General features: G+C 38.3%; 1 protein-coding gene across 2 annotated transcripts in view; it reads right to left on the reverse strand.

Annotated features, from left to right (window-relative positions):
* Positions 1-1246: 1246 nt before the first annotated feature.
* The window catches only part of DMXL1 (Dmx like 1), a 159531-nt gene continuing 132821 nt past the window's right edge, over positions 1247-27956 (reverse strand). For both annotated transcript variants that reach the window (XM_049771388.1, XM_049771387.1), the window contains 6 exons: positions 27759-27886; positions 21859-21951; positions 18543-18634; positions 6759-6811; positions 3698-3915; positions 1247-2941 (listed from right to left, as the gene is read on the reverse strand). In XM_049771388.1, the coding sequence (XP_049627345.1) occupies positions 2717-2941; positions 3698-3915; positions 6759-6811; positions 18543-18634; positions 21859-21951; positions 27759-27886 (809 nt within the window). In that variant the 3' untranslated portion in view covers positions 1247-2716. The remainder of the gene's footprint in view (positions 2942-3697; positions 3916-6758; positions 6812-18542; positions 18635-21858; positions 21952-27758; positions 27887-27956) is intronic.

Here is a 27956-nt window from a genome sequence, read left to right on the forward strand (position 1 = left end):
AAGCATTTGAACTTTCAATAAGAGAGACATAATTGCAATTTTTCTCACCAACTGAGGGCTCCATGATTTGACATAATAGATTTCTATATATAAGCAACAAAACAATATTAGAAATTCTATCATTACCACATTACATTCCCAGGAAACAATCAAAAAACGTTTCTGGCAGAGGCTAGAAATCAAACCATAGTATTACACAATCAGAACATTATGAAATTTATGAGCAGGAGTGATACTACAGCAGGTAACTGCTTGCCTTACATGTGGCCAACCAGAATTCAATCTCCAGCACACCTGTCAGGAGTGATCTCTGAACACCACCAGGAGTAAGCCCTGAACCCCTGACAGGTGTGGCCCAAAATTTAGGAAAAAAAGGTACCTATTCATAAAAGCATATAAAATATATACACTATATCCTGTGAATTACATATATATACACACATGTACTTCATTTTATATGATTTCTATTCTCAACTTTTTCTTTTTTTGTTGTTGTTTTGTTTTGTTTTTGTTTTGGGGTCACAACCGGTGGTGCTCAGGAGTTACTCCTGGCTGTGTGCTCAGAAATAGCTCCTGGCAGGCACGGGGGACCATATGGGACACAGGGATTCGAACCAACCACCTTTGGTCCTGGATCGGCTGCTTGCAAGGCAAACGCCGCTGTGCTATCTCTCCGGGCCCTATTCTCAACTCTTTCAATTAATGCTTGTCACTATAATAAAAAGACTGTAGTAAAAAAAGTGGGTTTTGGGAGAAAATAACCAATTATTTCTTTATAAACTAAGTACAAATAGAGAAATTCTCCACTTGAAAATATATATTTTGTCAACTAAAGTGCATAAATATTACTTAAAACAACAGCATGGTAGAAAAAAATGACTGAATGATTGTTTATTTAAAATACGACTCTGGAGTAAATACATATGGCCTTACATAATTTATTATTCATATAAACTCTCAAATAAAATGCATAATGAATCATTCACAATGCCTTTTTTCTGATTAGCATAATATTTTTTATCTCATTGAAAAGAGTTTGAAGCCTTTTGAATCTTGATTGTGAAGACATTACTGGAAAATAACTTAAGATTAGTTACATCAAACAACAGCACAGTTTGCAATGTTGTCATAGACGGCAAATAGTTCGTACTGTTATTGCACAAGTTCTAGGTACAGGGTATCATGTGCACATAAACTCTCTATATAATGACAGTGTTTTTATTGCAACTCGCTCAACACATTTAAAATGATTACAAAATCTTTAATAATATACTTTTAAGATAGAAGTATCCTGAGGATATTACAAAATTCATTTTACCAGCCCTTCATTTCTTTGCTTTGACTCATTAATTTCTAACATAGATGTTCATATTTTGTTATGTAAAAATGCTCCTATTAACAAAATATATGTAAGCTAAATAGTAATATAGTAGTCCACTAAATACTTTAGCTTCATCAGCCTTCATCTTCATTGGTTAAAATCAAGTATTTATCAAATATTTTTAATAATTCCAAATCACAAAAGGTATAGCACAACACAGACAGAAATAGAGTTAGACTATTTAAGTGAAAAGCATTTTGTGATTTTGATTTTGGTCATATTCTATAATAAAATAATGTATTTTGGCAAAAATAATAAAATTAGTTTAGCTTATTTTCTACGAAAGGTGGATCTTGGCAGGTATTTTACATTTGTAAATACTATCTATTTACTTTGCTTTCACATTTTCCCCTAAAAACACTGCTATAAAGTTTTCAGATCTTTGAGACTAAAAGCACCTATAAAACAGGAAATAAGAAAAGAAAACAAAATATAAAATGTTTAATTTGGTGCTAACTTCCCTCTACAAAGTTATGAACTTAAAAATAATCTTTAAGTGTTTCATATCTGTTAACTCAAAATTATTACTGCCTGTTAGAACACTTTTGACTCAAAATAAAAATTTTAGAAATCTTCCTGTGACTTATTTAAAAAACATGGAAAAAACAATGGCAAAAAAAAAAAAAAAAAAGATGCTATTCTGGTGGTGGTAGTCATTATGGCACAAAATTCACACTAAAAAACTTTTTAATTTTCTCTTATATACACACAAACTACATTTAAGTAAGATGTGTAAGTTATATTACATATATACATACAACTAACATGTATACATATACACAACTTGGGCTCCAGATGGAAAATTAATGAACCAGATAGCTCATTTACAATTAAAGTCCTAATGACAGAGTTTATGCAAATGCTACTTTTTGATTCTTAGCAAATATCACTATATCATTAAGAGTTTACAATGGACCAATTTGATAAAGGAAGTGTGGTGAATTAAGTGATGACTGATGTACAAATGCCTTTTCATAAAAAGTACTTTTTTTCCCCTGCTCCCTTTCTACCCCCCAGCCATAAAAAGTACTTTTACATTGACAGAAATTACTGCAGAGATATTCTGCAGAATTTATCAGTGATAAGAAAATAAAACTCTTAAATACTATAGCATACATAAATATGTATTAATACAGCATTATTTATGCATTCTACTTTACACAATATAGTATAATTCTGATTGACCTTGTTCATTTTTAAGGCATCAGTGCATCAAGGGCAAAACTCCATAAAACAAATATGAAAACAAGAAGCTTCTATTAGCTTCTTTTTGGCATGAAGAGTGAACACTGCGCGTGTAGTCGATAACCAATTATGTATCTTATTGTCAGGATGCTATAGTATAAATTTCACATCATTTTTCAAGACTTCATTTAATGGGCTAAACTGATCTGGCAGTATTCTCATTTTCATTGTTCCATCAGCGCCACATGAAAAAATGTGATTTGCTGGTCCTGTCTCCACTTGCATCACTCCAGTTCCAATATTCCTGAAAATGGACTGCCGAGCATGTTCATTGATAAAAGTGTGGAGAAGAGTGAAGGTAGAGAAGCTCCAAATCTGAAAGATATTTAACAGTAAAATATAAGGTGGGGCTTATGATTACCTTAAAAATTAAATGAAATTTCAAATAAAAATATGCAGGCCTGCCATCCTATGCAATGAAGATTAAGATAGAGGAAAACGTACAGAGTTTGTAGTCATACTATCTTAATTCTGCATGATAGCTTTCCATTTTGTTTCGATATGATTGTGTAATATTTTTATTTGAGGGGACGACACCTGGCTGTGGTGACGGCTTAGTCCTGATTTAATGCTTAGGATCACTCCTGGCAGTGCTCGGGAGAATATATCTAATGTTGGGGATGAAATCCAGGTTAGCTATATAAAACGTAAGCACCGACTGCACTATCTCTCAAAGTCTTGGCAAAGCTGCAATATTGTTTTGGAATCAAACCCAAGTCTGTCTTGGGTCAGCCCCGTGCAAGGCAAACACTTTACCGCTGTGATAACGCTCCGGCCCCAACATTCAAGATTTTAAAGTGTTTAACAATGGGTTTTGAGAAGGACAGTAATAGACATGGTTTATCCAGGTATATTCAGAATTCTTTTTATGATTATATGAAGTAAACATGGAAAACAACTAAAAATAGTCTTCAAATTAAATATTTTACTTATTAAAATATTTATTAAATGCTATTAATTGTGTTGACATCAAAACAGTTAAAATGGCTATTAAAATAAATAAGCATCATCAGTAAGATTAAATATCCAAAGTTTCTTTTTGTTCCAATTGTGTAATCACTGTAGGTTTACCTTTATGCTGCCTTCTGCGGATCCTGTAACAAAGTACTGTTCTGTTGGATCAATAGCAACGGCTTTAACAGGAGAATCATGGCTCTGAAAAAGTTGCCTCTGTTGTCGTTGCTGAAGGTCAAATATGCAGGTAAAGCCTTTTCGGCCACCAGATATTAGTAGCTGATGTTTTGGAGCATATGCTAAAACAGTAGCTCCACTATCGTGGCAAGTAAAAGCTAAAAGGGAAAAAAGGGTGAAAACTACTTAATATAATGAGAAACATAACATTCTGTTTTATTAGCCAATGTAGAATAATACAGCAGATTACCCTGATGCTTGAAATAATTTAAAAACATCAATTTATGAACTAAAATTTGAGAAAATGGACATAAAACAATTAAAAATAAATGCTGGGTGATGAAAAACAAATGGTGTGTAATCCTACAACTGGCCCAGATAACTGCTAGAGTGTTTTTTAGTTTACATATCAGGAGGTCATACATCTTTACTGCAGAACAGTATTTTATTATAAATATATTCTTCCTTACTCTGCTAGTAACCAGCAACTTAGATACTCAAGATCTGGAAAGCAACCAAGTATCCCAAAATGGGAAAGTAGATGAAGAATATATTTATTTATGGCATACTTTGTGGAATTCTACTCAGTGTTAAGAAAAAAAAATCTTGCCTTTTTTGACAATGAGTAGAAAATAAGTCAGGATAAAAACAAATACAGGATGTCTCACATATAAATGTTATGTAAAAAACAAAGCAAGGGAAGAGATGAAACCAAATGGAAACCTTGGACTCAGACTCTAGAAAGTAGTTTGGAGACTGGGGCAGAAGACGTGGGCAGGAAGCTCCATGGACTGTGAAGAAAGAATATTGATAGTTTGGTGATGTGTATGTATGGCTAATATTTACTTTGAAGAGATGTGAAGTTGTAATCCTAAAACATAATTCTGCAAGCCAACATTATCTCAGTTAAAAATTAGAATTAATTTTATTATAATTAATTGTAATGCTTCAAAAATATTCGTATTCAAGTTATTTTTGTAGGTGTATTCTTTAATTTCACTTGGGTGAAAACATATCTTATGAATCTGATGTGCTAATTTTATTAGAAACTATTTTTCCAAGTGGTGGTTCCATTTTATACTTCCATTAGCATACAAGAGGTTTCTCCATATCCTCACCAATTCTAGAATCTTCCAATACAGTCACATATATTTAGATATTTTTCTTTTCCTATTTTCTTTTTGGTATTTGGGTCACACTTGGATGCACTCAGAAATTAATTCTGTCAAGCTCGGAGATCACATGGGATCAAACCCGGGTCTGCAGCATACAAGTCAAATGCCCTACCCGATGCGCTCCAGCCCCTCTGCCTTCTATGTAGATCTTTTATAGCAAATTTAGTTTATCTTTTCTAGATGATTACTTGATGTTGAGCAACTTTTCAGATACTTATTCATTAACTGAACTTCTGGTGGGCCATACCTCGTGATGCTTAGGTATGAGCTCAGAAATCGCTCCTGGCTTGGAGGGTCATATGGGATGCTGGGGATTGAACCGAGGTTCGCCCTGGGTCAGCTGCATGCAAGGCAAATGCCCTACCACAACGCTCAGAACCTTCTATTGTCATTTTTATCAGCACAGATTACTTATCTCCACTGAAATATATTGTGCTTTACTTCTTGGTTCTTGGGTCATACCAATAGTGCTCAAGTACTACTCTTGGTTCAGTGTTTAGCGGAACTCCTACCAGCTGATGTGATATTGTGAATTGAATCCAACCTCCGGCATGCAAATTCTGTCTGTGTTCTAGTCCACTGAGCTATCACTATGGTCCTCCACTGATATATTTTTTTTAATAATTAGTCTATAAAGGATATGTAGGTTCACTACTGTTTCTTTTTTTAACTGCTGTTCCATTATCTATTCTATTTCTTTTAGTTCCCTCAAGTTCTAGGGATCGAACTCAGGACCTCACACATGACTCATGCAAGGGAAGTGCTCCACTGCTCAGCTATGTTCTTCAAAAATATTTTTTTTGAGGGGGCCATACCAAGAAACGCTTAGGGCTTTTTGGCTTTGTACTAAGGAATCACTCCTGGTGGTGTCTGGGTAACCACATGGGATAGGATTCTGGGGATGGAACCTGTTGGCACCTTACAAGGCAAGTACCTTATTTTGTTGTTCTATTTTCTTTTCTTTTCTTTCTTTCTTTTTTTTTTTTTGGTCACACCCAAAAAAGCACTCAGGGGTTACTCCTGACTCTATGCTCAGAAATTGCCCCTGGCAGGCACAGGGGACCATAGAGGATGCTGGGATTCGAACCATGGTGTTTCTGCATGAAAGGCAAATGCCTGGGGCCGGAGAGATAGCATGGAGATAAGGCATTTGCCTCTCATGCAGAAGGTCATCGGTTTGAATCCCGGCGTCCCATATGGTCCCCCGTGCTTGCTAAGAGCAACTTCTGAGCATGGAGCCAGGAGTAACTCCTGAGCAACTGCCGGGTGAGACCCAAAAACCAAAAAAAAAAAAAAAAAAAAAAAAAAAGAAAGGCAAATGCCTTACTTCCATGCTATCTCTCCGGCCCCTGTGCTATTTTCTTTTTCTTTTTAAAGGGACACTCCCAGAAGTGCTGTGGTTACCTCCAGGTCTCTTCAGGCAATGCTTTGCCAGCAGTGTGGGGCTTCATCTCTGTTATCTATACTTCATTCAATACCACAATATCTTTATAAAAATATATTTTCAGGTAGAGTGAATCCTATACATAAAAGAATTCAGTATTCTAAGTCAACTGTATTTCTTTATAAACTTTGTAGTTTGTTCACATATAAAGAAGAGGGGAAGTTTGTTTTATAGATAAAACAGCTTTCTGGGATTCTGATTAAGGTGTGTTGCATCCGTGAAGCTGGGAAGAACTAAAGTGTATATTGTATTGTTTGCTTTTAAACTGTGCCATCATGAGGAAATATCTCAAGGGCTAATAATTATGCCATTATAAATTTCAGTTAAGTAAGCCTTGAATTTCTTGATTTCCAAAGTTTACAGTTTTGTTTTCAAAACTTACCATGAACTAAACTATTGGCAGGTGCTACCAGAGTATCCCACAAACATACATTTCTGAAAAACACAAAGAAAAACAAATACCTTTTGAATGACATAACATTTAACAACAGAATAGAAATATCATATAATTACATACTGTTTGAATATATTTACAAAAACTTTGTATGAAGCTTGAAATGAGAAGTATTTTTTGATACAATCATAGACTTTGCAGCAACGCGGATGGATCTACAAAATATTATGCTAAACGAAGTAAGCCAGAAGATGAAAGAAACACAGAACGGTAGCACTATTCTGAAGTACCTAGAATATACACCATATAGACAAGTAATACTCCATGAACAAATAACAGGGTTTAACAGGGTAGAAACTCCAACCGTAACTGTCAACATTTACTGGGAGCAGTGTCCAAAACAAGAACAACACAAAGCCTTGACTACACATTATACCATAAAGAAACCAGCAACAGTAGAAACAACAGAATAGAAAGAACAGGTAAATAATAAGGCTTTTACTACAAAGGCCCATAATAATATCTAAGGGATCTTATAGAGGATTACAGGTAAAGAATATGATGGGAAGTCACTGACTCCAACGGAAGCATTTCATAACAATATGTTGTAATGTCTTAATCTTACTATATTTAAAATAACCTCTCAGCTTTGTTGTCCACAGGGGTTCTTGGATACAAAGGGAGGACAACCTAAGGTGGCACCTCGGTGCTCAGTCACAGTAGATACCATACTCAGCTTGCATTATGAAAATGTCTTGATAAAACACTTTAATATACCCTTTATCTCTAGGCTATGCCCTCTATTAGGACCTGAAGCATGTGACCAGCCAGACCACTGAAGCAGGCAATGTGACTCACAGGCTCATACTATAGGGCCTACTCATTGAACACATTCAAGCAAACTAACATTCCCTTTCTCTTTTCTTCTCTCTTCTCACTAATTCTTGCTTTCTCTCATTTCCTCCTCCTCCTCCTCATCAATTCAATCCATGTCAAATAAAGATCACACTGTTACTTCCTCTTTAGGAAAGGAAATTTGATATATAAGGTGCTGCGGACAGTACTACACCTATATAGATAGACCTCACTAACACATTGTTTAGTACTCAAGATACAAAACCTATGTGTATGCAAAATTGCTCCAGTCATCACCTAATCCGGAAACCTTCATACAGGGAGGACCAACCCCATCACTAAAAAAATCCCTAGAAATTGAGAAAACCTCCTAACTTTGACACACCGGCCCAATTTCTATTAGTTTCTTTACCTTACATGGACTATATTTACCTATCTTTCTGTACTCAGCTTACTTCTTGCTCTTTCCTCTTCTTTTTCTTAAGCTATACCTAAGCTAACTATTGTATGTTTATATGTGGGCATGAGCACACAGAGATAGGACTCCTCCATGAGATTCAAACCTAAATTGTACACAGCCCATGCCTATAGTGTATATAGCTCCTCCCATATACTATCCCTTCTCCCCCCTTCAGAAATCAGACTATCCCTTCACCTCCCAATCCCATCCCTATTTCCCACCTTATTAAAACTCTTCACCCTCAGTTCTTAATCCATTAGGCATCAAGACCAACCTCCTACTCCAATAAACCATTACCCAGCACCCAAGCGAAGGGACACCCACTCAGACCTACACCTCATCCCCGGCAAGAAAATACAACCAAAAGCCCTGCTAACTCATGCTGTGTGGCCCTCCTTATTACCTTTCCCTAATGTGGACTGTTGTTTGATACTGGACTCAGTTCCAAAAGGATCCCCACTGCAAGAACTCTACCCAAGACCTCTCTGCGCAAATCTTTTCTCAACCTAAAGAAGACCAGGGTGTGTGATAAAAATGTGCCCTGGATCCCACACCCCACAAGAAAATCTCAAAAGACAATAGGGAAGCCTATACTCCTTCATAAGTTTAAGACCTATATAATACTACTTCTTAACCTGTTTTTTCCCAAATGTAGTCTCCTGCATCACTTTGTTGCTTTAAATATTTTTTAAATTCATTTTAAAAATTCTTTTCTTTATATATATGTGAGTATATATATTTTTATTTTTTGTCTTGTTTCTGTTTTCTTCTCTTTCCACTCCCAAATGCACCAGCAATATAATGTAGCACCATTTCTTCCTGCAAAGGCATACTAAAAAAAGGGGAAATCTTACTTACAAAAACAAGCTCTTATCTACTAGGGATAAGAACTCATACTTTTGGGGCTGGCGAGGTAGCGCTAGAGGTAAGGTGTCTGCCTTGCAAGCACTAGCCAAGGAGGGACCACGGTTCCATCCCCCCGTGTCCCATATGGGCCCCCCAAGCCAGGGACAATTTCTGAATGCTTAGCCAGGAGTAACCCCTGAGCATCAAATGGGTGTGGCCCCAAAAACCAAAAAAAAAAAAAAAAAAAAGAACTCATACTTTTTTACAATACAGGAGTGCCTCCTACCTTGAACACTTGTCATGTGGACCCAACTTAGACCCCAGGTGATTATACACCGACCTTCCAACCTTGAACCTTGGATCCCAGACACTGAAATGACACAGTTCTCCACAACAGATCCACGAACCAAACCCCCTTTGGGACACCCTTAATACTTTTCTGGCACCAACATGTGCCAGTTTTGATATGACATCCTGACAATGAGGAAATGGGAACAACTGGATCGAAGAGCAGATTGTCTTACCTCACCATCACGATAAGATAAAATCAGAAGACTTGTCATCCTTTGATCTGTATAAAAGGCAAGATGGCTACTACCAATGACTGTCTGTGACAACCATGACTGGACAGAACTTATCCTTGGACCAGTAAAAAAGTCCTAGTCTAGGTTTTGGCCTACAATCTGTACAACAACCAAGATCTCTAATTCTAGAGGTCTGACTGAGACAACTGCAATGGAATGGGTCTTCGGGAAACATAACAAAAGACTCTCCCAGACTTCATTCTAGGATCAACGCAATGACCAAAACCACCAAATACAGAAGACTGATTAAAACGACAGTGAAGGAACAGAACTTCTAAACCACAAAAAAAGACTTCATTCTAAGCTCCATTTCTGGTTTTTGGGCCACACCCGGCAGTGCTCAGGGGTTATTCCTGGCTATCTGCTCAGAAATAGCTCCTGGCAGGCATGGGGGACCATATGGGATGCCGGGATTCGAATCAACCACCTTAGGTCCTGGAACGGCTGCTTGCAAGGCAAATGCCGCTGTGCTATCTCTAAGGCCCCATAAGCTCCATTTCTTGACCTCTGCAGATACCAAGATCTCTAGATACAGAGGTCTGAGTCTTCCATACACCACAAAAGCACATAGGGGAGAGTAAATGAACATGCAAGGAGTCTGTAGTTATTCCCATGACAGTATACTTCAAGGGCAGAGAAACCCTGTATCTTTTAGACCAAGGGAATTGCCTTTCTAATCTCCCCAATATTTACTGTGCCTATGCAGGAAAAAAAACAAAACAAACACTCAAACAAAAAAAAAAAACACAAAAAACCAAAACAGTACAAAGTAATCTTTTTTATTTATCTATTTTTTTGCGCTGTTTTTTTTTGTTTTGTTTTGTTTTGTTATGTTTTGTTTATGGGTCACACCCAGCAGCCCTCAGGGGTTACTCCTGGCTCTATGCTCAGAAAAACGCCCCTGGCAGGCACAGGGGATCATATGGGATGCCGGGATTCGAAACACCTTCCTTCTGCATGAAAGGCAAGCGCCTTACCTCCATGCTATCTCTCTGGTCCCTGCTCTCTGTTTTTTTATTTCAAGACCATGGTTATTATGTGGTGCTTGTCTTTATTGCTGAATTGTTCATTGGATTTTTTTGTTTGATATTTTTTTGTATTGTTGTGGTGTTTCTCTTCCTTTTTCCCTTTCTTCACTCAAACTGATGTTGAGAGCCTCTAGAAGGACTCCGCCCATTTTTGGCTTATTTGATTTTTACCCCATTTTTTTGCTTTCCTTTTCTTCAAACAGAACCACATAACTTAAACTATCTAGTTCCTCCTCTCAAATTGAGGGGGAAATAATGGAGGGTACCAAGACCAAACAGTTGTATGATCACTAAGTAGTAAGTGAGACACAGAGGAGACCACCTATACTAGCAGCCTGGAGGGTCAAGGTGGGGATATGGGATGCAAGCTGGGAATGGGGTGGAGGGATTATAACTTTGGTGATGGGAATTCCCCTGATTCAATGTTAATATGTACCTAAAATATTACTGTGAAAGATATGTAATTCACTTTGATTAAAATAAAAATTATTACTAAAAAAGAATAAAAAGAGAAGTATATTTTAAGTTTATTATCTCTAATGTGACTTCAAGTGACCTATACAAATATCAAAATACACCAAATATTTTTAAGCACAAAGAAAACCTACCTATTCTGAATGGAAACTTACAATCTATAATAAGATGGGCTGAAAAATTCCATTTTCCTACAGACACATTATAGTATAAAGTGAGGCTTTACAGATATACATGGAAATTCAATATCCTCACAGAAATGGATTTGGCTTAAAGAAGTGTTCACGTACTTGATGAGTGATAATTCCAATTTTGATCCCCTGCTTTGCAGGGTCCTAAGCACTACCATCCAAGTACCATTGGGTCAAACCACTAATTTGTCAGACCAGCACTGCTCCCTCAACACTATGGCCTTGTCTCTCTCCCCTCTCATCTAACCCCTCTAAGCACTGCTGGGACTGGTCTGTTAAAAAAAAAACAGCATCCTTGCCTAGAGCCTGACCTTAGAGCAGGGGTCTCAAACTCAATTTTCCTGGCGACTGCAGGAGGCAAAGTCGGGGTGAGGCAGGGCTGCATAAGGGATGTCACAAAGAAAAGTCCTCAAACGTCATTATTAACAGTTTTAATTATTTCTTCTGAACATGAATAAAACATTGAGTGAAGATCATGAACAGTTCTTCTGAACATGGCATCTTTTGCATATTCCTTGCTGCCAGAGACTTGACAGCGCTTCTTCTCACAAATCTGAACCAGATTTGGCTTTAGAGAGGAAGCAGTTGAGACCCTCAGTATGGCTTGAAGATGATCATCATTAAGTCTAGATCTGTACTTTGACTTATTGAAGTTCAATGTGGAGAATAACTTTTCACACAAATATGTGCTCCCAAAAAGGCACATGGTGCGCTTGAACATTCGGGAAAGCTCAGGGAAGCTGGGGGGCAATTCTCTCAAAAATTGCCCATGCATGTCTGCTTTTCCATTCATCTCCCTCAACTTGGCTTTGAGATCAGAGTTGCATTGCAGGTCAATGAGCTCCATTTGAAGCACAGGAGGGGCATCTTGCACATCAAAGGAAAAGGGGTCCGCAAAAATTTGGAAAGTGGCTCTGTGCTTTTTGAAGTCTGCAAATCTGTGATCAAATCCCTTCTCTAGCATCAACATATTTCTCACCACTGAATGGTATGCCTGCATCCACAAGTTCCGTGCAAGCTGGGAAATGGCAAAGGTTTGTCTGAGAGAGCTGGGATTTCCATAACACAAGTTTTGTGGAGAATGCTCTCACGTTGTCATAGGCAGCACTAATAAGCTGCCCTGGGCCTTGTAACATCTTGTTTAGTACATTCAGCTTATTGTATTTGCTGGCGTATAAGATGACCATTCAACCCGTAAAAAACTTCCTAAAAGTCGGGAGTCATATTATATGCTGGTATACGGCATGCTGAAACTTGATCCAGCTTCAGAGACGAGTGATCCGCACCACTCTTACTTTTAAGACTTTTAGGAAGTTTTTCATGGGTTGAAGGGTCATCTTATACGCCGGCAAATACGGTATGTGTGATGTCAACAAGAAAAGCTAAGTCCTTTGTGACCACTCAACTCAGAAACAGCATTCCCATCCTTCTCCATGAAGGCTTTCACTTGTTCTCTCAATTCAAAAAAATCTTCAGGACATTTCCCCTGCTGAGCCAAGGTGCCACAGTGAAACAGAGCACATCTCGATATTCTGACTCCATTTCCTCTAAAAAAGTATGGAACCTCCTGTGCTTTAAGCCCCTGGATCTGATTTGGTTGATGCATTTCACAACAGACATCACATTGTCACATGGCAGGCATTTACTGCAAAGGGCCTGCTGATGGATAATGCAGTGAAGAGCATTGGCCTTCTCTACACCCTCCTCTTCAAGTTTTCTTTGAACAAGTGCCACCAGTCCATTTTTCCTCCCTGTCATCGATGGCGCTCCATCGGTTATTATTCCAACAAACCTCTTCCATGGCAAACCTGCATTCTCAATGGCATCACACAGATGCTAAACTATTTCATTAGCGGTGGTCTGGTCATGCATTGGAATTATTGTAAGCAGCTCCTCTGTCAATTCAAAATTGCAATCAGCACCACGGATATAAATTGTGAGCTGCGCAGTGTCTGTTATATCTGTGCCCTCGTCAGAAGCAACTGAGTATGCATCAAAACATTTGGCTTTCTCACACAGTCGATGATAAATGTCACTTGACATATCAGAAATGCGCTCTGCTACAGTGTTGGCAGAAAGGCTGATTTTGCTAAACTGACCTTTCTTTTCCAGACAGATAATACTTGCAGCCTGTAACATGCATTTTTTTTTTTAACAAACTCTCATTCTTTGAATTGTTTCCCTGCCTTAGCAATCATCTCACTAACCATGGAACTAGCTTCGACTGATGCAACATTCTCTTTGTTGCTTTCTTGAAGAAATCTTGTTGCCTCATTAGACATGCTTTAAGACTGGCAACCGCTTGGCTCTTTCTCATTTCCTTGATATTTTGCACATTCCTCAGCATGTTTAGTTGAATAGTGGCGTTTCAAGTTGTATTCCTTGTGCACTGCAACTTTCTCTGAGCAAATAAGACATGTGGGGATGCCCCTGTGCTCAACAAAGAAATGCTGCGTCTCCCACTTTTCCTGAAATTGTCTGTGCTCATCATCAATCTTTCTCTTCACTGCAGGCTTTGATGAAGTCATGATGAAGGTATGACAAAATCTAATTCTGTAATAAACTTCTCTCCCTTGGGCCTCCGATAATGCAAGGGACAGCGGGCAGGAGCAGCGGAAATGACGTCTGTGCTAGGCGCAAAGTATTCGTGATTATTCGCTTATCGAATATTCGCAATAAAATATCACATTAGTATAAAAAATCGCAAAAAATTGCATTAAACATTTGCATACCCCGAACGGAACTGCTCGGGGTATGCGAATGTTTAATGCGATTGTTTTCTTACTAATACAATTTTTATTGCGATTATTCAGTAAGCAAATAATCGTGAATACTGCGACATTTGAAGGCCAGCTGCAGGCCACAAAATGTATGGAGGGCCTCGAGTTTGAGACCCCTGCCTTAGAGGAAACGCTTTCAGCTTTTTTCCATAAAGAATAATGATGGCTGTGGGATTTCTATAGATAGCTGTTACTATCTTGAGAAAGATTCCTTGCACACCTATTTTTGCTGAGGGTTTTAATAATGAATGAATAATGGATCTTGATGAATGCTTTCTCTGCACCAATTGATATGCTCATGTGATTTTTATCCTTCCTTTTACTGATGTGATGTATGATCTTAGCTGATCCACAAATACCGAACGAAAGAACCATCCTTGAATTACCAAGATGAAACCCACTTGGACATGATGTATAATATTTGTAATGTCTTGCTAAATTCAGTTTGCTAAATTTTTTTTTAAGGATTTTTGCATTACTGTTCATCAGTGAGATTGGTCTTAGTTTTCTTTGTTGGTGTTATCTCTGTCAACTGTGGGAATGAGCATAAAGTTAGCTTCAGAGAAGGTATTAGGGAGGACTCCTATGTCTTCTTTATTTTGGAATAGTGTAAGGATCAATGGTAGTAATTCTTTGAATTTCAATTAAACTCACCTGTAAATCCATCTAGTCCTGGGCTTTTATTCTTGAGAAAATTTATGTTTGTTTGTTTTTGGGTCACAAATGGCAGCACTCAGGAAGGTTATTGCTGGCTCTGTGATTAGCTATTGCTCTGGCAGACTGGAGACCATATGGGATACCAGGAACGATATGAGATGCCAAGGATCAAAGCCGATGGGTCCTGAGTTGGCTGTGTGCAAGACAAATGCCCTATCCTCTATGCCAGGGGTCTTCAAACTTTTTAAAGTGGGGGACGATTACGGTCCCTTAGAGAGCTGGAGGGCCAGACTATATGAGCTACTAATTCCTACTTACACTGCACATATCTTATATAAATAAAATGAAAACCATTTATAAATAAACAGATCACGCACCAGTATTTCAATGGGAACTGTGGGCCTGCTTTTGGCTAATGAGATGGTCAATGTCCGGTTCCATATTTGTCACTGCCAGCTGTTAACTAGTGATGCAAGTGGGCATCAGTTAATCTTGATCTGGTTGGAGATTTCAGATGTTTCATTCTTGAAAAAGTCTGTTCACAGGCATAAGTGCTACCAAAGATGGTTACCATTTTGAGTGCATGGTTCCTGATATTTGGATATACACTGAGTGTATATGCTGGCAGGTATCTTGGCAACCAAACAGCGCTCACTGCTGGCAGGCCGGATCAGACTCCTCTGCAGGGCGCATGTGGCCCGCGGGCCGTAGTTTGAAGACCCCTGCTCTATGCTATTGCTCCAGCCCTGAGGAGAGTCTTAATTACTGTTTCAACTTCCTTACTTGGCCTGTTTAGGCTTTTTACTTCCTCCTCATTCAGTTTTGGGAGATTATAATTTCCAGAAATCTGTTCATTTCTTCTAGGTTCTCTATCTTAACAAAGTATAGTTGTTCACAGTAAATTCTCATGATGTCTTGGATTTCTGGAGATTCTGTTGTAATTTCTTTCTTTTTTTTTTTTCTTCAGTTTTTTTTTGGGAGTCACACCAGGCTGCACTCAGGGGTTACTCCTGGTTCTGCACTTAGAAATTGCTCCTGGCACACTTGGGGAGGACCATATGGGACACCAGGATTTGAACCACCTTCTGTCCTGAATCGGCTGTGTGCAAAGCAAATGCCTGACTGCTGTGCTGTCTTCCCTTTCATTTTTGAGCTGATTTATTTGATCATTTTTCTATTTTTTCCTTGTGAGTCTTGCCAATGGTCTATTTTGTTTATTCTTTCAAAAATACAGTTCCTGGTGTCATCAATTCTTTTTATTATTTTTCTTGTTTCTATATTCTTGATTTCTGCTCTGGTTTTTATTATTTTTCTTCTGTTTGTATTTTGATTCCTTTGATGTTGGCTTTCCAGATATTTAAGATGTTATTTTAGGTTGTTGATTTTATCTTTTTCTTTCCTAATGTAGACCTGAGTTTCCTGCTAGTTAACATTTTTGCTGTGTCCCTTAGATTTTCTTGTTTCTTCTTTATCATTGGTCTCTAAGAATCTCTTTATTTCTTTCTTGATTTCCTCTTTAATACAGCTATTGTTGAGCAGCATGTTGCTTAGTCTTCAGGCAGTAGACTTGTGTACTAAAATGTGATATACCCTAGAGAATTTTCCACGTGCACTTAAAGAAGAATGTATATTCAGCTTTCTGAGGATGAAAGGCCCCTAGTAACAGCTCTTCTAGTTTCTCATTTAGGGCTCTTCTGTCTTTGCCAATGTTCTACCTAGAGGGTCAGTCCAGTGGTGAAAGTGGCAAACGGCCCTCCGTACAACATTTTGTGGCCCTGCCCTAGAGGAATCTTTTTTTGTTTTGTTTTGTTTTAGTTCTTTGGGTCACACCCCCCAATGTTCAAGGCTTACTATTGACTTCGCACTTGAGGATCACCCCGACTTTGCCTCCTGCGGCCCCCAGGTAAATTGAGTTTGAGACCCCTGCCCTAGAGTCCACAAAAAAGCTCCTAGAAACAATAAACCAGTATAGCAAAGTGGCCAGCTTCAAAGCCAATATACAAAAGACAGTTGCATTTTTTTTAATACAAATAATGACTTAGAGGAGAAAGAGATCAAAGAGTCTGTCTCATTTAAAATTGTGTCCAAAACTATCAAGTATATAGGAATCAATCTAACAAGAGAGCTGAGAGACTTTTACCACAAAAACGTCAAAGCACTTCAGAAGAAATGGAAGAAAATGTAAGGAAATGGAAAAAAAATTCCATGCTCATGGAGTGGAAGAATCAATATTTTTAAAATGACCATCTGACCTAAACTGCTGTATAGATTCTATGCAATCCCTATCCAAATTCAGACAATATTCTTCAAGGACTTAGAACAATCAATTATAAAGTTTGTGTGGAATCATAAAAGACCTAGGATTGCCAAATCCTTGTTTTTCTTGAAGAACAAATAACAAGGAGGCATCTCATTACCTAATTTGAAGATCTATTACAAAGCCACAGTGATCAAACAGCAAGTTATTGGAACAAAGACAGACTTTCAGACCAATGGGTCAGAACAGACTATCCAGTGACAAATCCCCAAATATATGGGCAATTAATCTTTGACAAAGGAGCCAAGAACTTGAAATGAAATAAAAATGGTCTCTTCAACAAATGGTGGTGGAACAACTGGATAACCCTGTGTAAGAAATTAAAGATCAATGCATATCTCACACGTTACATAAAAGTCAATTCAAAGTGGATTAAAGACCTTGAGATTAGACTGGAATCCATACAGTTGAAGAAAACATAGGCAAGACAATCCAAGACAGACTTCAAAGAAGTCTTTAATGATAAGATGCCAATAGCAAGAGCTATAGCATCAAACATGAATAAATGGGACTACATCAAACTAAAAAGTTTCTGTATGACAAAAGAAACATGTTCCAAAAATCAAAAGATACCTAACTGAGCAGGAGAAAAAATTATACATTCGACACATCAGGTAAAGGTTTGCTATCTAAGAAATAAAAAGCAGGCACAAAGTTTAACTTCATAAAAGCTAAAAACCCCTTCAAAAAATGGAAGAGGATATGAACAGACTTCTCTGAGGAAGAACAACAGATGGCCAATAGGCACATGAAAAAATGCTCATCATCACTTATCATTAGGGAAATCCAAATCAAGACAACAATGAAATACATCTTACACCAGTGAAGATGGCACATATCAAAAGTACTGGCAACAATCTGTGTTGGTGGAGCTGTGTTGAGGAAGGAAATCTCGTTTACTGCTGGTGGCAAAGCTGTCTGGCCCAACTCCTATGGAAAATGGTTTGGAGGGTTCTCAGTAAACTCAAAATTGAGCTGCCATATGACTCAGCAATCTCACTTTTGGCTATCTATCCCCAGGACAGAAAAACACTCATTTAAAAAGATGTATGCACCCCACTATTCATTGCAGCATTTGGTACAATAGCTAAGAGTTGGAATCAACCTAGATGTCCAATATGAATGATGAAGATTTGGTACACACACACACACACACACACATTGAAATATACTATATAGCTGTAAGGAATGATGCAGTCATGGAATTTGCTGCAACATGGATGGCACTAGAAGATATTTGGTTTAATGAAGTAAGCCAGAAAAAGGAAGGGTAAATACGGAATGTTAACAATCAGAATAACTGCATGAAGAAATGGAATGGTTTAAATGGGAACTGTCTCAAACATCCTTGGCACCAGAGTATAGCAAGTGGAGCAGGAGAAAAACAAATATTAAAGGATGGGACCAGAGGATAATTGGTCTCAGGTGTTAGTTAAATCCCAGCTTTAAGGCTCAAGTTTTTTCAATAAAAAATACTAAAGGCATATTATTGAATATTTTTGTGAACCAAGATCATAAAGTATGTACAATATGAATCAAGTTACATAAAACATACTTGAATTCCTGTTATAATCTCTTACCTATTATCAGTTGAAAGACCAGCAGTAGCTATCAAAGAAGAAGAACTAACGAAGACAAAATCATTGGCTGTTTTGTTATGACATTGCCAAGTCTGAAATGATAGTCATAAACAACAAATAATATTACTATCACTAATAATTTTATAACAAGTAACTTGATTAACTAAAAAGTCACCATGGCTAATTTGATTTCAATGTGTCTCTCCCTTTCAACTTTAAAAACTTCCAAGAATAACATAGAAAACTCATATACTTTTGCCCAAACTTTAACATTTTTGACATTTATTTTGCCTCTTTCATATTCTCCCTCTCCTCATCTCTCTCCCTTTCTTGTTCTCTCTTTTTCCTTACCCTCCTCACTCTTTCCATACCTCCCTCCTTCTCCTTCCCTCCTGAATCCTTTTAAGAGAGTGTATTTCAAAATGTTTTGTTTTGTTAGACAAAAAGTTCAATAGAGGGGGCCGATGTGGTGGTGCTAGAGGTAAGGTGTGTGCCTTGCCAGTGCTAGCCTAGGACGGACCACGGTTCGATCACCTGGTGTCCCATATGGTCCCCTAAGCCAGGAGCGACTTCTGAGTGCATAGCCAGGAGTAACCCCTGAGTGTCACTGGGTGTGGACCCCCCCAAAACAAACAAAACAAAGAAACAAAAAAAAGTTCCATAGAGAAATAAAGGCTGAACTATGTAAATTTCCTTTAGAATACTCAATAAAAAAGATTCTGCCAGAGACAGGACTTTATATGATCTCAGAATTATTTCAACTTGTAAATAATTGCTTTTTCATTTGTTTTTAGTTTTGAGCCATACCTGGTGCTCCGGGCTTACTCCTGGCTCTGCACTTAGAAATCAATCCAGGGGACCGGAAAGATAGCATGGAGGTAAGGCATTTGCCTTTCATGCAGAAGGATGGTGGTTCGAATCCAGGCATCCCATACGGTTCCCCGTGCCTGCCCGGGGTGATTTCTGAGCATAGAGCCAGGAGTAACCCCTGAGCGCTTCCGGGTGTGACCCAAAAACCAAAAACCAAAAAAAAAAAAAAAAAAAAAAAGAAATCATCCTGGCCTGTTCGGGAGACCATATGGATGACAGGAATTGAACCTTGTTCAGCTGCATGCAAGACAAAGGCTCTACCTGCTGTGATATTGCTCTGACCCCTTTAAATTAGTCTTCATTTGTAAACTGAAATACTACTCATATTCACAATATTTTCACACATAGCAAATTATTTTAAAAGATTAAATCAATTATAAAACTTCCAAGTTATATCTACTTAGATGTTTCTCCTCAATATAAAGAATTTTGTTGTTACTGTTTCTTAGTCACACCTCAGGAGTTACTCCTGGCTCTTCATTCAGAGATTACCCCTGGCAAGACTGAGGACTATATAAGCTCGAACCTGGGTTGGCTGTGTGCAAGGTAAATGCTCATTGTGCGCTGGCCCCAAAAAGAAATTTCTAAAAAAATGTCAAAATAATCACATGAAAGTATTTTCCTTCAAATCATTTCTACAGTTCCCATCCTTATATAGGAGCTGTGCTAGATGTGATGGTGTCTTTAAAACAAACAAATGTAGTAGTTTAATTCCCTAAAAGCATATAGTGTATATTCTTAATTTCTTTTTTTAGAAGTTAAAATAAGGAAGTATCAGAATAAATGAACTTGGGGCCGGGCGGTGGCGCTCGAGGTAAGGTCCTGCCTTACCTGCGCTAGCCTAGGAGACGGACCGAGGTTCGATCCCCCGGCGTCCCATATGGTCCCCCAAGCCAGGAGCGACTTCTGAGCGCATAGCCAGGAGTAACCCCTGAGCGTCACCGGGTGTGGCCCAAAAACCAAAAAAAAAAAAAAAAGAATAAATGAACTTGCATATTAAAATTATTGGCTCAATGAAGAGGGAAAATAAACTCTTTCACTAATGCTTCCTTATCCCCAGCATTTAACTTGGAGTTAACTATCAGAAGTTTAATGTTCATGATGGTTTTTTTATTTTTTTATTTTTATTTTTTGGCCACACTCATTTAATGCTCAGGGGTTACTCCTGGCTACGCGCTCAGAAATCGCCCCTGGCCTGGGGGGACTATATGGGACGCCGGGGGATTGAACCGTGGTCCTTCTTTGGCTAGCACTTGCAAGGCAGACACCTTACCTCTAGCGCCACCTCACCGACCCCCCCTTTTTTTTTGATATTTAATTCTTAGTTCTATAAAGAACTTTACTAAAGAATGTCAAATAAAAATTCCATGGTCTCTTGAGCTGTACACACCTTATTAAACCAGTGCAATCATACAAAGAGATAAATCAATAACATTTATAAAGAAATGGTAGGAACTTGCCATAAAGAGTTGAGAGTGCAGTTAGAGTAGAGAAGGTCTAATATGGAAAGGACATTCATGGCACCCCTTCATTTGCAGTAGTACAAACCACAATGTTACAAAAGACAAGAGAGAGCGAGAGAATGAGAGCGGGAGAGAGGAGAGAGAGGAGAAAGAGAGAACGAGAGAGGAGAGAGAGGAGAGAGAGAGAACGAGAGAGGAGAGAGGTGAGAGGAGAGAGAGGAGAGAGAGAGAGAGAGAGAGAGAGAGAGAGAGAGAGAGAGAGAGAGAGAGAGAGGGAGAGAGGGAGACAGAGAAAGAGAAGTAAAATGATGCCTGGCCCTGATGAACAACTTTATCTTTAAAAAAACTGTATCATGAACAACCTTGTAACCATGGTGTTTTTAAAATAAAAAAGCAATGGGAAAATATAGTATTGTCTACGTATGCTTTGTACTTCGTGATTTATAAGGGATAACTGCAGAATGACTACAGGATACACTGGTCACACCAGATCACTCATTCTTTTTCATTAGAATACCCAGTATCGATTACTAAGGTTGCAGAAAAGCATCAACTGTTCAAAGACGCCCTGGGTTGCTGGGTCGATACAAGATTATTTTCCAAGAGATTAAGGACTTTTTCTTTTTCTTTTTTTTTGGTTCTTAGGTCATACCCCACTGTAACTCAGGGGTTAATCCTGACTTTATGCTCAGAAATCACTCCTGGCAGGCTCAAGGGATGCTGTGATCCAGCCTGGATCCATCCCGGGTAGGCTTTATGCAAGGCGAACTCCCCACTGTTGTGCTATCGCTCCGGCTCCAAGATTAAGGATCTTTAAATCTCATTAATTTCACATATGAAAGAATGAGAACTTGTTTAAAGTGACAGATTACATAGGATTAGGTAGATTTTACTTATTGTGTTGAATATTTCTTGCCTAAGAATATATTATTAGATTCTCTAACATTTCAAGAAAACTTTAAAGGTTTTAATTTTGAGCTTACCAGGTATGGTTTAGGTATGCTTCCGGCAATAGGACAGCATTTCCAGTTTGTCTGATACAAGCTTAAATATCCATCGGCATCAACTATTCCAAACTTAAGAGAAAAAAAGAAAGTACTTCAAAACAAATACAAAAACACCAGCAGTTATTTACTCTTACCTCAATGGAAACCCCATATTTTGACTATTAAATATTTGATTCATAAATTATTTGATATTTTGATTCCTTAATGCATAATTTTAGCTCAAAAATATTTAGCAAGAGTTTTGTTTGTTTTTGTTTTTCTGGGCCACACCTGGCTGCGCCCAAGTGTTACTCCTGGCTCTCTGCTCAGAACTCGCTCCTGGCAGGCACGGGGGATCATATGGGATACTGAGATTCGAAACGTCATTGGTCCTGGGTCAGCTGCTTGCAAGGCAAATGCCCTACCGCTGTGCTATCTCTCCGGCCCCATTAGCTAGAGTTTTAAAAAAATAATTCCTGGAGGTTAGAGATAGAATTCGGCAGTGGCACTTATCCTTCACATAAATTAGGTTCTTAATATATATATTAATATATATATTAATATATATATATATATATATATATTTTGGTTTTTGGGTCGCACCTGGTGGCGCTCAGGGGTTACTCCTGGCTCAATGCTCAGAAATCACTCCTGGCAGGCTCAGGGGACCATATGAGATGCCAGGAATCGAACTAGGGTCTGTTTTGGGTTGGCCACTTGCAAGGCAAACACCCTACCACTGTGTTATCACTTTAGCCCCTAGATGAGGTCCTGAGTTGATCTCTGGCACCAAAACCCCAAAATAAAAAAACTTCAAAGGAGTTATTAAGGAAGCAAACATCAGACGTCCATATTACTGTGCTAACAATCTGACATCCTTTATAAATTTACAAAAAATCTGGCAATTTACACATTAAGCTATAACAAAGTTTGAAAAGAATGTATGATAAAAAATGTTCATTTTGAAAAGATAAAATAAGAACTTCCAGAAATACCTAAGAATACCACGTCAACAAGGACAGAAAGAAAAACAATGAAACAAATAATATCACAGTCAAAGAATTTCACTATGATAACTCAGAGCAAATTTAGTTGGGGTGATGAAAAAATAATCTATTTAATAGTTCTTTAGCCAAAATAATAATTATGAAGTAATTATAAAAACAAAGCAAATATCTCCCTCCACCAGATCAAACAACTAATAACTAATGTAATGAGTGTATTCTTTTTCAGATTTGTTTTATAAGTGTTTTAATCACATATACTAACAGGCCTTTTAGAAAATGTGATCATTGGGGTGGAGAGATAGCCTGGAGGTAGGTCATTTGCTTAACACGCAAAAGGATGTTGGTTCTAATCCCAGCATCCCATATGGTCCCCCGTGCCTGTCAGGGTGATTTCTGAGCATAAAGCCAGGAGTAACCCCTGAGCGCTGCCGGGTATGACCCCAAAAAACTCAGAAGATGTGAACATCATACGCCAGGCCTTTTTGTGTCATTCTGAGCATTAATGTGCATACATTTTTTTTCTATTTCTTTTGGGTAGATTCTAATGAAAAAGGTTTGTTAAAAGCATCATCTAGAATTGGCAGATGAGGGTTGAAGAGGCAATACTGTGTGGTTCCAACCCTGACACTGCATACAGTTCTCCAAGCCTGGCCAGCAGTGATCCCTAAGTGAAGAGTCAGGAGTAAACCTTGGGCAATGTCCGATGTGACCCCTAAGTTAGTAAAAAGAGGGGCCGGAGAGAGAGCACAGCAGTAAGGCACTTGCCTTGCATGCAGAAGGACAGTGGCTCAAATCCCAGCATCCCATATGGTCCCCCGAGCCTGCCAGGAGCAATTTCTGAGCAGAGCCGGGAGTAACTGCTGAGCGCTGCCAGGTGTGAACCCCCCCCCCCAAAAAAAAAAGGTAGTAAAAAGAAAGATTAGTAGGTGAAGCCAAATTAAACCCAAGTCGTAATATCAATTACACATCTATTATTCTTTTCTTTCTTTTTTTTTTTGCTTTTTGGGCCACACCTGGTGATGCTCAGAGGTTACTTCTGGCTCTGTGCTCAGAAATCGCTGCTGGCTTGGGCAGCCATATGGGGTGCCAGGAGATTGAACAGCGATCCTAGGTTAGCTGCGTGCAAGGCAAATACCCCACCGCTTGTGCCACCACTCTGGCCCCACACATCTATTTTTCTTACACACTACATATTACTAAGCTTTATAAAATTTTAATATTTTTTAATTGAAGGGAAGGAGGATTGGGCCACCACACCTAGCTAGCAGTGCCGAGTGCTTACTCCTTCTCAGGGATCACTCTTGGCTGTGCTAAGGAGAAACCATACCTGGTGCTAGGGATCAAGCCACAGTAGACCACATGTAAGGCAAAAGATACCCATATTCTCTTTGTGGCCCAATTCAAAGACATTTTTAATGACAGTGATTTACAATACTCTTAATAGTAATTTTTCAGATATAACATGTTGTTATATCACATCTAGAACGTCAGCGTACCTCCACCACTACTTCTTGGTATAAAGATACATTTAACTGTGTATTTTTTCACAAGGGTTACTGGCTATGAAGAATTCTTTTTCAAGATATTTCTATTCTTTCATTAGAAAATTTGTTGATATCATAATCAACTATTAATCAATTATTATTAATTATCAATTGTTAATCAATGTTTACGGTATTTGTTAGACATATATTTCCAAGATCTACTCTATTTTTTCTTTCTTTCTTTTTTTTTTTTTGGTTTTCGGGCCACACCCGTCAGCTCAGGGGTTACTCCTGGCTGTCTGCTCAGAAATAGCTCCTGGCAGGCACGGGGGACCATATGGGACACCGGGATTCGAACCAACCACCTTTGGTCCTGGATCGGCTGCTTGCAAGGCAAATGCCGCTGTGCTATCTCTCCGGGCCCTATTTTTTCTTTTTTTAAATATCTTTATTTAAACACCTTGATTACAAATATAATTGTAGTTGGGTTATAGTCATATAAAGAACACCCATCTTTATCAGTGCAACATTCCCATCACCAATGTCCCAAATCTCCCTCCTCCCCATACCACCCCTCTCATTCATTCACACTAATATGATAGTTCTCAGCGTAGTTATTTCTCTAACTGCACTCACCACTCTTTGTGGTAAGCTGGACCTTCCAGTCCTCATCTCTTTCGTCTCTGAGAATTACTGCAAAAATGTCTTTTATTTTATTTTATTTTTTTTTTTGGTTTTTGGGCCACACCCGTTTGACGCTCAGGGGTTACTCCTGGCTATGTGCTCAGAAATCGCCCCTGGCTTGGGGGGACCATATGGGACGCCGGGGGATCGAACCGCGGTCTGTCGTTCCTTGGCTAGCGCTTGTAAGGCAGACACCTTACCTCTAGCGCCACCTTCCCGGCCCCTTATTTTTCTTAAAACCCATAGAACAGTGAGACTATTCTGTGTCTATCTCTCTCCCTCTGACTTATTTCACTCAGCATAAGAGTACATCCATGTATAGAATTTCATGATTTCAAGATCTAATCTTTTTATTATTAACCCTTTGCAGAATAGTGCATATGGTGTTATTATTGTATACTGCTGCATATTAAAAAGTATGCCATCAAAGTTGAACGAAAGCATACATACAGTATGGGTGATTTATTTGATCCGTTTACCATAGGAGACTTCCTTACATGTGAAATAGTAAGCTTGGAAGTTATGATGTTAATCTCAAACAGGTTAAAATGAATTAATGGTATGCTATTTGTCGCTCAAAAATAGTAAGGCAGGGTCGGAGCGATAGTACAATGGGTAGATTGCTTGCTTGCATACGGCTGGCCCAGATGGATCCCCGGCATTCCATATGGTCCCTCTAAGCCACCAGGAGTGATTCCTGAGTACAGAGCCAGGAGCAACCCCTGAGCATTCCCAGGTGTGGTTAGTCCAAAAACAAAACACAAAAACAAACAAAAATATTAGGGCAAATAATGAGGAATAAGTTGCTGTGCTTTAAAAGAACCTATGTGGAAAGTTATAGTAACTGTTAAAATTGTACCACACTTCAGAAAGTAGATGTTCTTGAATACCATACTAAAAGAACCTGGAGTTCTAAATACAACAAATCATCTTGCAGTGTTCTTAAAAAGTATAATTATCTCCTCAACAGTCTAGTTATAAAACTGTTATTTGTTACAAAACTTGTTGGCCAAAAGTATGTACTACAGATACAGAGTTGAGGAATATTCTTTAGGAGCGATAAAATAGGGAGATCCAAAGTGGAAAATCATGAGTACAAAAAAGCTACTGATAGGTCAAACAATGAAAAATAAAGTGGAATTCTGGGGCCAGAGCAATACCACAGTGGGAAGGATATATGCCTTGCACGTGGCCAGCTTGGGTTTGATACTGCATCCCATATGACTCCCCCCAGCACTGCCAGGATTAATTCTTGAGTGCAGAGCCAGAAAGAACCTCTGAGCACCGCTAGATGTGGCCCCCAAACCAATCAACCAACTAAACAAAGTGGAATTTTAAATGCCTCCAGATTAAATTCTCATTATGTAGTAGAAAATACAGCTAACCAGGATTAAGAAATAATGTATTCTGGTTGTTGGAGCAATAGCACAGCCAGGACTGGTCCTCCCCCCAAAAACAAAGAAACAAATTGATGCAGCAGGTCATGATACAAACAAGGAGGACTGAAACTTTAGAAACTGAGAAAAAGGAAAGCAAAATCTATTAAAACACTGGTGTGAATGTTTTTTAATTCTTATAACTCTAACTTTTAAAAAGTGAAAGATGGAATGCTTTAAATTCCTTTATTTGTGGAGTCATATTCTTATTTACCACCATACACCAAAAGTCTCAAAAACTCATTTTCTTAAATGTCTGAATGTTTTTAGTGAAGCATGGCCTATGTGTGTGAAGAGCAGATTAATTTTCCCTTTGTGGTTCTGAGTACTAGAGGCAGAGAAAGAGAAGTAAGTAGGTAGGTAAGTAAGGAAAGTTAGGATTAGAAAGAAGTTAAGAGAGAAAGGATATTGTAGAGAAGCGCTGACAAATTTTTCTGAAAAAGTCTTATGGTAAATATTTAGAATTTTCACCTATAAGGTTTTCTCCTGAACACCTGCTGCTCTAATGGAAAGGTAATCATAGAAAATAATTAATGAGGCTACTGTAATCCAATGACAATTTATTTATGAAACATGTGGCTAGTTGACTGATTTTCTATTCTCCTTAAAATTATATTGTATATTAAAATGAGTTTCTAGCTAAAATGTAATGTTAGTAAAGCCAATAAACTCCTAGATTTTACTTGACCACACTTTTAGTAAATTACAGAAAATAAAGTCAGAAAGCTAATAAAGATCATGTAAGAGATATAAAGCATTCCTATAATCACTTAGTTCTCAATCATCATTTATGAATTTTAATGGACACAGAACATTTTTTTTGGTTGTTTTTTTGGGTCACACTCGGCAGCGCTCAGGGGTTACTCCTGGCTCTATGCTCAGATATTACTTCTGGCAGGCTGAGGACCATATGGGATGCCAGGATTCGAACCACCGTCCCTCTGCATGCAAGGCAAATGCCCTACCTCCGTACTATCTCTCCAACCCCAAACCAGAACATTTTTTTTTGATTTTTGGGCCACACCCGGTGACCCTCAGGGGTTACTCCTGGCTATGCACTCAGAAATTGCCCCTAGCTTGGGGACTATATGGGACACTGAGGGATCGAACCAAGATCCATCCTGGATCAGCTGCGTATAAGGTAAAGGCCCTACTGTCTGTGCCCCGACATAGAACATTTTTACAGGAAGAATCAAATGAATTTCATTTCTCTTCAAAAATATTCAAATAATTAAATATAAAATATCTAATTAAATTATTTCCCGTTGTCATTTTTTACATACTACCTTATTTCCCTGATAGCTAAATCTCATTCTTGTAACTCTTGAATTGCCACCAGATCGAAAACACGTTATTTGTTGAGAATGGCCCCATTCAAACATTCTGACACTTCCATCTTGAGCTCCAGTCAGATCTGCATTATAAGAAAGCAAAAAGAGTACATTTATTTCAGGAACTTCTGGGAAAATTTATTTTGATCTAAT

Source organism: Suncus etruscus, chromosome 4, assembly GCF_024139225.1.
Source record: "Suncus etruscus isolate mSunEtr1 chromosome 4, mSunEtr1.pri.cur, whole genome shotgun sequence".
Lineage (NCBI taxonomy): Eukaryota > Metazoa > Chordata > Mammalia > Eulipotyphla > Soricidae > Suncus > Suncus etruscus.